The sequence below is a fragment of the Ranitomeya imitator genome, chromosome 8 (genome assembly GCF_032444005.1).
Source record: "Ranitomeya imitator isolate aRanImi1 chromosome 8, aRanImi1.pri, whole genome shotgun sequence".
In the NCBI taxonomy this organism is placed as follows: domain Eukaryota; kingdom Metazoa; phylum Chordata; class Amphibia; order Anura; family Dendrobatidae; genus Ranitomeya; species Ranitomeya imitator.
Window position 1 is genome coordinate 173074991 of NC_091289.1, and position 14575 is coordinate 173089565.

At 46.4% G+C, this 14575-nt stretch overlaps 1 protein-coding gene across 8 annotated transcripts in view; it reads right to left on the bottom strand.

Moving 5' to 3' along the window:
- Positions 1 to 14575, bottom strand: part of OSBPL9 (oxysterol binding protein like 9) — a 91671-nt gene that overhangs the window by 32989 nt on the left and 44107 nt on the right. For 6 of the 8 annotated variants that reach the window (XM_069737920.1, XM_069737915.1, XM_069737921.1 and 3 more), the window contains 4 exons: positions 6139 to 6234; positions 4913 to 4960; positions 3141 to 3170; positions 919 to 969 (listed from right to left, as the gene is read on the bottom strand). In XM_069737920.1, coding sequence (XP_069594021.1) covers positions 919 to 969; positions 3141 to 3170; positions 4913 to 4960; positions 6139 to 6234 — 225 coding nt within the window. Of the gene's footprint in view, positions 1 to 918; positions 970 to 3140; positions 3171 to 4912; positions 4961 to 5148; positions 5190 to 6138; positions 6235 to 14575 lie in introns of those variants that run through there. The other 2 variants (XM_069737919.1, XM_069737922.1) reach the window with 2 other exon arrangements.

The following is a 14575-nucleotide window of genomic DNA, read 5'->3' on the forward strand; positions in this document are numbered from 1 at the left end:
TGTTACTGTTAGTGATTGGCAGCTAAGGGACGAAGATGCAGCAATCATTGTAATTGCTGTTCAAGGCAGGTTCTGACTGTATAATACAGCCGTCACCCACTGTACATGGAGAGGGCTCAGCTCCATAAACCCACTAAAAGTAAAAGAACATGAAGAATACCCCGAAGATGAAGATCCAGAAGAAGATCACGAAGATGAAGAACACCACAAAGAAAAACATGAAGACAAAAAAGAACAATAACACAGACAAAGAAGAAGAAAGACAACAGGAAGGCAAAGAAGAACAACGACAACACAGACAAAAAAAGAAAAACAACAACAAGAAGAAGACAAAGAACAACAAAACTACGAAGACAAAGAAGAACAACACCACAAAGACAAAGAAGGACAAAACAGACAAAAAAAAAAAAAAAGAAAAACAAGAACAAGACAAAGAACACGAAAACAAAGAAGAACACGAAGACGAAAAAGAAGATGAAGAACACAAAGACAACGGAGAACACAAGGAAGAAGAAGAAGGATCTGGGTTTCTCTAAATGAAGTGTGGGTGGGGGTCCTTTGTCTCTCTGATCCCAATTTAATGTCTTTCACGCTGTTTACAGGCATAAAAGAGGCAGGCTTTCAGTTTGTAGAAGGTAAGTCACTGGACAATAGCAGCAGCGATGCATACTGGGAAAGGAAGTTCCAGCTCCTACAGTGCTGGATGAATACCATTGAATAGTAGTTTTATACTTACTAAATAAGTAAAAATATATTTTAAACAGTAATTGAATGCCACGGCATAGCAAAAGCTTCACCGCTTTATCAATAAAAAATAAATAAATAAAAGGGATCTACAAAAGTTATGTTTAACAACAATCGCACTCATAAAAATGCACTAAAAGATAGAAGAATGAAGACAGGCATGGGACAACTTACTTTTGCAATCTGCAGCAACACAATACAGTGTTTAATGGATTCTACCATGCTCTAGAAAAGCAAAGACAATTCCATTAGGGTCATGGTACAGTGGTGTCACGCTCGTCCTCACACTACGCTCGATCTTGGCTATGCTCTCGCAGTAACCTAGTATGATTTAATGGTAAACCTTCCAGGCTGCAGCCACCCCACAGGAGTCCCGGGAGCTGCAGACAGGAGGTGAAAACGTTTTGCACAAGAAAATAAGTACTTTCTAGAGTTATAAAACTAATAAACAATCCTATCAAGATGGCCGGGACTAACCCTAAGAGCACAGAGCGGCATAAATAACAGCACGTGTGACGTTTACATAAAGGGGTGTGATACAATGGAATAAACAAAGCACAATTATCACCATAGGTAAATGTATTATAGGTGCTGATTGCTAGGACTCCCATCGATCCCAAAAATAGGGGGCACGTGAAAGGAGCACTAGTTGTACATGAGTGACCGCCGCTCTGTTCACTTCTATGGGAGTAGTAGTGAATACGCGCAAGCCCTGCCATTAATGGAGCTTTGGTCACACATCTATAATATAACGCTGGGAGCGTCACTCTGTCCGAAGCCTTTATAGACTGCGCAGGCGCAAGCGCCGGCGCAGTCTGGCCCCCACAGAGTGACGCTCCCAGGAGATCGCATACCGCAATCTCCACCGGAGAGTCAGGGACCGCCAGGAGGGTAAGTATATTCACCTTTCCCCGTTCCAGCGCTGCGTGCGGCTCAGTCTCCCGGCTCCTCTGCTGTGACAGTTCAGAGGGCGCGATGACGCGCTTAATGCGCGCCGGCGCCGCCCTCTGACTTACCAGTCGCAGGCAGAGGAGCCGGAGGGTGTCTTCAAGAAAATGGCGCCGGAAAGCGCGGACTGCGCAGGCGCTGATTCCTGCTGCCGGAATCGTCGCCTGCGCAGTCCACGCTTTTCGGCGCCATTTTCTTGAAGACACACCTGCAGTGCAGCCAGACGATAGGTGAGTATGGTATTTTTTTTTTTTATATATATGGCAGCAGCATACGGGGGCATACACACTGGAGCGTCTTATGGGGGGCATATCATACAATGGTGGCGCAGGATGGGAGCAGCACATGACAGAACGGGCGCAGGATGGCAGCAGCACATGACAGAACAGGCGCAGGATGGCAGCAGCACATGACAGAACGGGCGCAGGATGGCAGCAGCACATGACAGAACAGGCGCAGGATGGCAGCAGCACATGACAGAACGGGCCCAGGATGGCAGCAGCACATGACAGAACGGGCGCAGGATGGCAGCAGCACATGACAGAACGGGCGCAGGATGGCAGCAGCACATGACAGAACGGGCGCAGGATGGGAGCAGCACATGACAGAACGGGCGCAGGATGGCAGCAGCACATGACAGAACGGGCGCAGGATGGGAGCAGCACATGACAGAACGGGGGCGCAGGATGGGAGCAGCACATGACAGAACGGGGGCGCAGGATGGGAGCAGCATATGACAGAACGGGGGCGCAGGATGGGAGCAGCACATGACAGAACGGGCGCAGGATGGGAGCAGCACATGACAGGATGGGAGCAGCAAATGACAGAATGGAGGCGCAGGATGGGAGCAGCACATGACAGAACGGGGGCGCAGGATGGGAGCTGCATATGACAGAACGGGGGCGCAGGATGGGAGCAGCACATGACAGAACGGGCGCAGGATGGGAGCAGCACATGACAGGATGGGAGCAGCAAATGACAGAATGGAGGCGCAGGATGGGAGCAGCACATGACAGAACGGGGGCGCAGGATGGGAGCAGCACATGACAGGATGGGGATGCAGGATGGAGCAGCACATGACAGAATGGGGGCGCAGGATGGAGCAGCACATGACAGAATGGGGGCGCAGGATGGAGCAGCACATGACAGAATGGAGCAGCACATACCAGGATGGAGACCATATACCAATATAAATGCTCGCCACCCGGGCGTAGAACGGGTTCAATAGCTAGTGTACAATAACGCTACAGGGACACCGGACCGCTGATCATGATCACGGGGGTCCTATTAGTCATTTAGAGATGGTGCGGATCGATTATCACACCACACATGAGGCGCTTCTATCTAGCTGACAACTTTTGTTTTTTTTTCTCGTGGCCATAAATGTTCTTGAATCTGTACAGAGAACACCTGAAGGGTTAAAGTGAAGAAAAGCAAGAGTGACTTACACATGTGGTATCCTTGAGGTTTTCAATTTTCTGCAAAAAAAAAAAAAAAAAAAAATACAGCGAGATTATTCACAAATAAAACTGATGATTTCCAATAGACTATGTCTGACATAGCAATTATCTGCACAGAAGAATACAACATATGTGACTGAATAGAAGGCGATGATTGTGGCGAGAAGCTGCCGGTGTCTCCTGATGCCAGGATCTGGGCTAATTAATACATACCTGCTCCCTCGGGAATATCCTGCCTGCAGAGAACAGCTGCAGATCATTTACCAGTGCATTCCCTCAGGATGAGCTGAACGCCTCCTTAGAGTGATATAACAGCCCGGCAATATATATGCTCCAGCGCTGATATGAGATGACTACTACCCCCAAGCTGCCGAGGAACCGCCCTTTATAGTGATCCATTATCACCAAGTTGTGCGTCAAAAATGACCGGACGCTTTTCAGCAATTTTGCACACGATTGTCTCAGTTCTAAATTTTGTTAGGTCACGTTCCCAATTAAGATTTTTTTTTTTGCATGGAAAACTTTCTGGGACAAGTGCTATGTTTTTTTTTTTTTTTTTTAATTTTCACAGATAGCACTTGAGCATCGGATCAAAATCAGTAATGCTAGTCTAGGAGTTTGTGGGAAAAAAATAATAAAAAAATTGGACTTCACTCAGATGACATCCAAGTGCAGCCTTAATATTCATGGGCTGTCAGAACGGAGAAGGTGGAGAAACATTTTTTTTCTTCTCCATGTACATGGAGCACACCCATCGGTGCGGTTTTGTCATGCGTGGAAAATATTGACATCTGAATTAGCCCTAGCAGTTCAAGGAACGTGGATGTCCGTCAAAACTCGTGCCCACTGTGGAGCTCTTTACATCTGTCACCTGAAAAATCTGCATGTAAAAAATGTAGTTTTTTTTTTTTTATAAAGTACGGAATTGCAGAGTTTCTGTACTTTGTATAAAAACAAAAGAAGAAGAAAAAAAATGAAAGCATGAAAAAAAAAAAACCTTAAGCATGTGCAATGAACAGAATGGACTTAATTTGGTGCAGACACTTTCGTAATAAAAAAAAAAAAAAAAAAAAAAAGCTTGCCACGCTTCCGCCTAGGAGAAAAAGGCTTTAGGGTAAACTAGTCGCATGTAGTGTCATGGGTAGTCTGTACACATATATAGCTCCATGACGCACATCTAGGGGAGAAATGCATCACAACGTATCATCCGATGAAACGTGCCATGATCTGGATTTATACAGATTTTAAACAGAAAAACCCCCTCTGTGTACGACCATATAAAAGTCCGACCATGTGCGGGGAAGCAGGAATCCATATACCGGTAATCATCATCATATGCTCCTGTGCCGGAGCCAAACTCGCACTCTTTGGGCCAGATTCATTATTGCGTTGTGACTTTTTTGCTTTGTCTAGTTTTGGATGTTTTTCACTTGTTCTTTTAACTAGAAACTGTTTTCTTAGTCCACTTTATATGTGTTTGCCCGTTTCTTGTCTTTTTTTTTTGCTTTCGGCAACAATGCACTTTAAAAGTTGCTACATTTATGTGCAAAATGTACTCCAGTGACCTTCCCTCTGGAATAATGTTAGGCAAGCATGTCATTTGGGCACAAATTTAGGGACATGCAACAGGCAAAAAGAAAAACAAACAGAAAAGAAAGAACATTTTTGATTTTGCACAAAATGTGTATATTTGAAGAATTTGCTGGAAAAAAAAAGTTAAATACCATAAAACAAACAAAACAAAAAAAATCACCACTGACCTTTCTCTGTTCATCATCCTTGCAGTTTTGGATTTTGTCATCAAACACCTAATGGGGGGGAAAAAAAAGAAAAAAAAGAGAAACCGCAAAGTCATAAGAGAAGAAATGAAATACAAGAAAAAGTCATAGTAAAAAATGAAGAAAAAAAAGAAAAGAAAAAAGAGCAGCCCGTGAATATACAGGGCTGACAAATGATTATGTAGTAGAGCGGCAGGAGAAGGATCATGGACACGTACGAGCTACGATCTGCTCTATCACCGGTATGGACGACGCTCTGCCCCTAACAAAGGCATGTCTAATAATTACACCAGAGAATCCGCAGCAGGAAGTGACCTTTACACATTAGCACATACTGCAGTCACCGCCAATTAAAGGGGTCCCGCACCTTATAATGAGCAAGGATCGATAACCACGTAAGACACGCAGTGTTCACGTTCTGTGGATCCCGGTGCTATTCTATAGACAGAGATGGTAGATCGGCATTATACCGCTCTGTGCGATGATGCAAGCTGTGATAATGCTGCGACTTTACCACTACTCACGGGGGACTCCCAAAACTGCTTATAGCCGGATTATTTTTAACCACTTGCAGCACAATGTATGCCATTGTGAATGCGCAGGGACCCTCCGCAGGGCTGCTGCCACTGACAACCCCACAAGCTGCCAGCCTTTTAACCCTTTAAGGGTGCAGCAAGACTCCTGTTTGCAATATTGGATTGAAGTTCATTCTCTGTCCTCCATAGTACACGCCTGCGCAAGGCAAGATTGCACCTTGTTCAGGCGTGTACTACAGAGGACAGAGAATGAACTTCAATCCAATATTGCAGCCAGCATGCAGCCAGCGGGTAAGGAAAGGGTGAATCAAACACCCGAAAACCCCGCCTCCATGGCTGAAGATTGTTCCCTCCAAATTCAGGTGACAGTGTCCCTTTAAGTGACGGTCTCTCCCTGAATGCATGCATAGGGAGAGACCGATCAGTGATAGAAAAGCAGGTGGGTAGAAACCGCCAAGAACATACATTTTCGACTAATTACCCGTGCGGTTTTAAAGCCACAGCGTATACAAGGCTGACATCATACGGGCAGATCAGGTTCCCTTTAAATGTTCATTCCTAGGTTTAGTGCTCCTTTAAGGGTTGATCGGGGCCAGAAGTGATCAGTCCAATACCATTCCAGAGCAGGAGAAACAAAAATGAAGAAGTAGAGCATCTGCGGAGTTTCCTTACCTTTATCTGATCTATTAAGATCTGCAGATAAGCGTCTGACTCGGCAAGCTTCTTATCAAAGTCCTGAACGCTTGGAACGAACCCAGACTCCACACCCTGAAAAATAAGATGCGACCATACTGTGAAATTAGTGTCTGCAGATCAGAGCGGCGGTCACGAGGAGAATAGCCAGACGGAAGCCTGCGAGCGCGTTACTGACACTGAAGATTACAGCCTGGACGCTCTAATCGGGCTTTAGCGTGAAACGGATACGAGAAAAGTGACGAGCTCATCATGGAGAAGACGCGAAACGACGCGGTGAAGGTAAAGGAAAAAAAAAAGTTCCATCCGGAGGTGTACGGACAAGGGATACTGGAAATAGAACAATCCACTATTCTTGCAACGGAGCCTGCAGTGTACACAACTCACACTGGGTGTAACCAGGAGAAATAGGGGGGAAAAAAAAAAAAACTTTGCATTTTTAATGGAGTTTAAAAGTAATGAACTGGAAAAAACCTCACCCAAAACCCAGCAAGAAAAGCTGCAAATATAAAGCATTGGCCCTGGAGCATACAAGGCGATAAAGAGGAAAGTAACAGGGATAGAAGTACTGTCTCCTGCACCGACCTCCGGATTCCAGCGTCCTGTGTCATCTCTATAAGGGCAGAATGGCTGTTTTATGCCACGTATCGCACACAGGGAGGGGGGCGCCGCTCCAGACGGCAGCGCTGCCAGCTCTTGGAAGAGTACAAGCGCTACATCCTCCCATTACACAGTGATTCTCAGGGACGACACCCATACGGGCCACTAAGCACCTAAGCCTTGTTCTATATACGCAGCGAGCGACCTGTAGGGACGGTGTTTACACAGGATTAAGCCCCGACACTGCACAGATGGGCTCACGGTGATAGCGCCGCAGGTTTCATCCAGTAAGCTGCCAAGAGCGAGCCACCACGGGCCGGTCATCTTCTCTGCCACAAATGCCTACCGTTCCTTCTACAGATGGCAGGGTTACAGCTAGAACATCACAAGCTAAATAATAAACCTGTTTACACAGTCAATAGTGATAAACATGCTCGGATAAGGGGTTCTCTGAGCGTATTCGGCGTGCGCAAAAAATATGTTCCAGTCCCTGCGGCTGCATGTCTTGCGGCTGTTTGCTAGACAATCCCTACATGTGTTGTGCCTGTCGAGCAGCCGCGGGGACTGGAACATTATTCCAGCACGTCAAAGACTCTCAGTTGGCACCCGAGCATGCTCAGATAACACCTTATCTGAGCATGTTTGCTCATCACTAATACCCAGTACAAAAATCACCATCTTCAGTGCAACCTTAAAGGGGTGGTCTCCATTCACAAACCTTTAAGCCAAAGGTTGAGATATTTGGAAAACAAGGTATCACTGACCCTCTTTGGGTCTAGAACTGTCTCCAACGTTACTGGATGTCAAGTTGACAGCGCTGCAGCCGATCAGAGAGCTCAGCTGCTCTTGTTGTCTACACGGACAGAGCCGATGAGATGCAGCGCCATCGACAGGACGTCACCGCTGCAGTCAAACCATAAAGACCAGAGTAGCTTCGGAGAGACAGTACTGGGCCTGAGGAGGGCAAGTATGATAATATCCAGTTAATTTTGTTTTTTTAGAACCAGCTCATCATAGGGTATAAAGTTTTCTGAAAAAGGACAACCCCTTTAATGTACTGTGCCAATGTTCCAAATCCAGTTACGTTTCCAAGTTATGAAAGCAAAATCCCAGAAGTGAAGGTAAGACGCAAAGTTACAATGCAGCAAAACACGACAGCGCTAGAAACAAAGTATGAAACAAGGAAAGAAGTGATACAAATTTAACGTTATCTGGACAGAAAGTGTCAGCCGAGGTGAGAAGACCTGAACATGAAACAATCAGGGTACAAGAAGGGCAAAGGATATGAGGGGGAAAAAAAATAAAGGTGTGATGGGTGAGCGGAGATGCTTCACCAGTTCTGTCTCCACCTAGCAGGAAATGCCCTCAGCGCATACACAACTCGGGCATCAGCTGGGCAAGTAGAGGACCCCCGGCCCTCTGTGCCCTCCAGCTATGCAGTCAGAGGTCTGGAGATTTTCCTGACATTTTCCCCAAACTGGGAAATGTCCTTCCTGGAAAGAGAAATGTTCCTTCCCCATTTATGAGCCACTTCATCCCTTTCCCTCCCCCCATGTCTCCTAAACTCACCATTCAAAACTGAGAAAACCCGCTCAAGATGGACTTCCAGCACAGTGAGGAGTCAGGTTACACCTCCTACTACTATATTCTATGGAGGGGAGGAGGAGTGAGAAGAGAGAAAACAGGAAGAGGGAGATATAAATATGCAAATTGCCTCTTCTGAGAAAAAGAGGACTTAAACTCTATAGCGCCGCCTGTTGGAAGTAGCGATCCTATAAGTCACAATCAACCCTTTAACGAGTCGTGCAATATGACTTAGGATAAAAGCCAAATCAGTATCTCAATTCGCAGACGCGGTGTTTCGGGCTTTTGGCCCTCGTCAGTGCGAAGCATGAGAACTGATTTGGCTAGGTGAGAGGCTCTGGACTGGGGTCTAAGGGGTATCGTTTCTCATTATGGAGAGTGACATACCATCTCTGGCTTGTCAAGGTAAGGAGGCTTATTCGCCGTGCAATGCTCCTCTGGGAAATATAATATGCAAATTGCCTCTTCTGAGAAAAAGAGGACTTAACCAGGAAGAGGGAGAGAAAGACCGTGCTGAGCTGGATTCACATCTACACTGATCAGTGCTGCGGTATAATTTTTCTGTACTGCTGCTTGTTTATTAGAGCTAAGGAACGAGAGCAGCAATCTGTGTATGGAATAGATGACAGCGGCCAGTCTCATCCATCTAACTCAGAGTCAACTGTAAATTAAGAGCCTGAAAAGGGGAAAACTGATGAAAATGTAGGGTACAAGTCATATAAATGGTCAAAGATGCGGGATATTCTGAAAAGTTACTGGAAAGTAAATGTAATGTGAATAGAGCCTCAAAGGACAAGTATTCTGGTTGGAAGAAGTGGTCACCTATCTACAGGGTAAGCAATAACTTAAATCAGAGGGGTCCAACCGCTAGGACCCCCCACAGAATACATCCAGAATGTGGGCCTTTGATACCAGGTTAGAAGTGCACGTGCGCTGCTCCATTCATTCTCTTTGTACTTTGCTTTCTACGACAAACCACATATTGGCCATGTGAGCTGCAATGGAGCAGTATGGGAACGAGTAATAATGGCAGCAATCTTACTGAACTGATACCTGATGGCAGCGCTACTGATTATACGCAGCATTTCGCTTTGATGCTGTGCTGCACAGTCTGAACTCTGTCTACAGCCATTGTGGCCGGGGTGGAGGGGACGGGTTGAGCTGAAAATAAGAAGGGGGCTTATTATATGGACCAGTCAATAAATCAGCGAAGAAGGAGCGCTGAATAGACCGTCAGCTTGTGCTGCCAAAATCATCAGGGGAGGAGCAGAGGGATGAATAAGGTATTTGTGTAATATCTGTGTGATGTCTGTGCCAAAAAGTAATCGCTTACCTTCAAAGAGCTTATTAACAAAGCCCCAGAAGTGGCCGCAATGTGCACTCCTGGCTGGTGGAAGGAGTAACACGGGAGAGCGAAGGAAACAAACACACACCCCATAATAAAATAAAAGGACCTTTACTAAAGCACCACCCTGGTCAGAAGACGTAAGAAACACTCAATGTATTCCAAGAGCCTGTAAGTTATCCCCCGTCCATAAAAGAGGCACAAATTCTGGGTTGCTGGGTGTCCGACCACTGGTGCCAAAAAAAAAAAACAGGGTTTTCAAGATCCCTGATGTCCATGAAGCAAAAGTCGAGCATGCACAGTTCCACTGCATTCATAGAAAAGGGGAAACCTTACTTGTTGGGGGTCAGACCATTATGTCCCCCGGCAATCCTGAAAACAGGACAGCTGCGCCACGAGATTAAGAGAACTAGCAGATTACTATTCTCTCCAGCAGACAAAGGGTGGAGCGGAGGAGGAGCACCATAACGCCATTCAGGACAGAGTCCTAGCCTCATTCTCCGCACTGCTGAGTGACCGAACACGGGACCCGCCAGCGATCAGTACCTCATCTCCTATCCTATGTGTAGGGATTACTTGCAAGTCAGGGATCAGCCCCATATAACTTTACATGCACTGATGTGGTCACAAATGCAACTTCCTTCCTGCCTTTTCCTATAATTGATGTAGGCACAGATAGTACTGCTTCCTTGCTTCTTCTTCTGTGGTGAATCTTGCCTGAGCGCTTTAGATAGCCGCCATACACATTTACATTGGCCAACATTCGCTCCTGTCCAGGATGACAGCAGAATTTCTTCATCTAAAAGTTTCTAAAACCAGGATTATAGATGTTTCATGAACTACTTTAATGGCTCGTGAACACCGTGGCTGCATATTAACTTAACAACTTGCAAGTGGCCACTTTAAGTAGCTTTTCTCATGATTGCATACACCTGGCTGTGAAGGTCAAAGCTCAATGAGGTTCGGAAACCAAAAAAAGTGCTTTAGTAAGGGTACCGTCACACTATACGATTTACCTACGATCACGACCAGCGATATGACCTGGCCGTGATCGTAGGTAAATCGTAGTGTGGTCGCTGGGGAGCTGTCACACAGACAACTCTCCAGCGACCAACGATGCCGAGGTCCCTGGGTAACCAGGGTAAACATCGGGTAACTAAGCGCAGGACCGCGCTTAGTTACCCGATGTTTACCCTGGTTACAAGCGTTAAACTAAAAAAAACAAACAGCACATACTTACATTCTGGTGTCCGTCAGGTCCCTTGCAGTCTGCTTCCCGCACTGTGACTGCCGGCCGTAAAGTGAAAGTGAAAGCACAGCCGCTGTGCTCTGCTTTCACTTTACAGCCGGCAGTCACATACACACATATATATATATATATATATATATTATATAATATATACACAGCAGCACATGTACATGAATCTAGGCCATGTGAAAACACAGACAAATATTCAATACGAATTATACTTCTCAAAAATATTTTTTCATATAACTTTCAGTTATAGATAAAATGAAGATTCTTAGCGCATAAATTGGCCAATTCATGTGTGCCCATCAACCACAGCAAGGTGATCTCCCTCTGATGGGTCCTACCAGGGCACTAGACAGACACTAGATGGTGGCCCGATTCTAACGCATCGGTTATTCTAGAATATGTATGTAGTTTATTTATGAAGATTTCAGAATAATGCAATGAATACACAGGATTCAGCCGGCCGGGCACGACCAATTAGCGAGGCGAGGTTCAAATCCCACGCCAATTCGCGAGCAGACTGCGTCTGACGCTGATTGTTTGCGGCCAGGAGCGACAAATCAGTGAAGCCAGGGAGAGCTCCAGGTTTTTGGGGGCTCTGGGCGAAAGAGTCTCACAGCCCACGTAGTATATAACACAGCCACGTAGCATATAACACAGCCCACACAGTATATAGCAATGTGGGCACGATATTCCTGTTAAAAAAAAAAAAAAAAAGAATTAAAATAAAAAATAGTTATATACTCACCTTCCGGAGGCCCCCGGATCCAGCCCAGGCCTTTAGCGACGGTCCTCGCGACGCTCCGTTCCAAGTAATGCCTTGCGGCAATAACCCGTGATGATGTAGCGGTCTTGCGAGTCTTGGGGTCATTTCCACAATGCATTCTTGGGACTGGAGCGTTGCGAGGAGCGGGAAAGGCTGCTGCAGACGCCGGAAGGTGAGAAAATTATTATTTTTTTATTATTATTTTTAACATTCTATGTTTTTACTATTGATGCTGCATATGCTCTGTGGAATAAAAGAATACTTGAATATTATAAGGACGAGTGGAACCTTCCTATAAATCCCTGTCACTATTACATGAGGTGTATACGGTATGTGCCCTGTCTCACACTGTAAATGACTCCGATCCTCAGGACAGGCATGTGCTGTACTGCCATCCATCCATACGGGGAGGGGGTATTGCTGCAAAGCTGCTTGGCTTGTGGATGTGAGCGAGGAAATGTGGGACAGCTGGGAGATCTCTCAGACACGCGCCAGGATTGGTGGAAAAATAACGTAAGAAAGATTAAGAGATAAGACCCTTATATCCATCAGTGCAGTATGAGAACCAGAGCAATGGAAGCCACCGGGAACGTAGTACGGTACATAAAAAAATGCTTTCCTTATTACAGAAATAAGAAAAAACAAACAAACAATAAAAAGTGCAGCGATTCCCGGGCTCCATAGAGTCGTTCATCTGCGTCTTGCACCCCTGAATATACGTCACAGGAGCAAAGATGGTCAGCAACTAGGAAACCTCTCACCAATCTATAGGGTTCTTAACAGGAACCGGTCAGTGGATTCATGCTGCCCCAATCCTGAATCCGATCCTAACAGAAAACAGACTGAAGCGATGACCGAGGACTACAGGGAGACCCCGAACTATTCCCACCCGGGCGGATTTTCCCCACGAGGTTCTGGTTGATTGACAGGTGCCCACCCATCGTCTGGGCAGGAAAAAAAATGGAGTTCAATAACTTTTGGATGCCACAAATCCAGAGACCGGGGCTCTGAAATGCCAGTCTTCAGTTTGGTGGTGGCCGAGCATCCACAGCCCCGTTCATTGTCTATGCCACCGGACCTAGCGAGGTGCAGCGCTGGGCTATTTCCATCAGTCCCACAGACCATGAACGGATGGAAGGCGTGGAAACAAATCTACAGCACAGCTACATTATTAAAAGCAGAAATCTATTCCAAAGGGCCCGCACACGTTGGCCGACCCACGGCTAATCAGCTACATAGAAGCAGTTGTTTATTAGCCCGTTTAGGCAGAAAGAGCAAAAAACAGCGGCTAATAGATCACTTTGTGTGCATATACTATCATTATTCTCGACAGCACACGTCCTGTTTACACAGGGCGATGTGCTGCCTAGAAGGATGACTAAGAAGGTTTTCCTAGTTGTCAAGTGATTGGCAGACTGTCTACTCTGCCCGATTATCCTGCGCAGGGCGTTCCTTGGATAATCATGCACCCAGAGACCGCATTCACACTGCGATGCACGCATGCTCTGCAAAAGCTCCAGCCATTTATGTCAAATGTATTCATAGGGAGCCATTTACACGGGAGTATACGGGAGGCATGCACCACTGTATGTGTATGTGCGGGGGGCATCCGTCAGAGTCCTCCCAGCGCACACTTCATATGATGTGAACAGACCCTATAAGGGACATATGAGTGGTCCTAGGACAGGTACATCGCATTTTCTAATTCCGTCAATGTCATTTTCACACTTGGAAATCCCAGCAGCATGGAAGATAATCGCTCCTTGGACAACTATTGGAAATCCCAGCCAAACATATTATTGTGATCATTAGACTAGGTGGTTGAAAGCAGAAGGCACGCGGGGGGGGGGGCTGAGGGGTCTTCATGTGGTGCTCTGATTAGGAATCCATCAGTATGGCTTCTCACAGGTCACTGATCCCTCACTGACCTAGTCCATAGTTTACATCATGAATAATAAGCATATTATATACCGTATATATATATAATTGTCTAAGGGTCACTTCCGTCGTCTTTCTGTCCTTCTGTCTGTCTGTCACGGATATTCATTGGTCGCGGCCTCTGTCTGTCATGGAAATCCAAGTCGCTGATTGGTCATGGCAAAACAGCCACGACCAATTAGCGACGGGCACAGTCCGGAAGAAAATGGCCGCTCCTTCCTCCCCGCAGTTAGTGTCTGGCGCCCGCATCCTCCCCTCCACCACCACTCACACAGGGTTAATGCCGGCAGTAACGGACCGCGTTATGCTGCGGGTAACTCACTCCGTAACCGCCGCTATTAACCCTGTGTGACCAACTTTTTATTATTGATGCTGCGTATACGGCATCAATAGTAAAAAGATCTAATGTTAAAAATAATAAAAAAATAAAGTCGTTAGATACTCACCGTCCGTCGGCCCCTCCTCGCGACGCTCTGGTGACCGCGCCATGCATTGCGGTCTCGCGAGATGATGACGTAGCGGTCTCGCGAGACCGCTACGTCATCATCTCGCGAGACCGCAATACACTCTTGAGACCGGAGCGCACGAGGAGCGTCGGTAACCGCTTCCTGGATCCAGGGGCCAACGGAGGGAGAGTATATAACTGTGCAATATACTACATGGACTGTGCAATATACTCCGTGGGCCGCGCTATATACTCCGTGGGCCGCGCTATATACTACGTGGGCCGTGCTATATACTACGTGGGCCGTGCTATATACTACGTGGGCTGTGCTATATACTACGTGGGCTGTGCTATATACTACGTGGGCTGTGCTATATACTACGTGGGCCGTGCTATATACTACGTGGGCTGTGAGACTCTTTCGCCCAGGGACATCAAAAACCTGGAGCTCGCCCTGGCTTCACTGATTGGTTGCACCCGGCA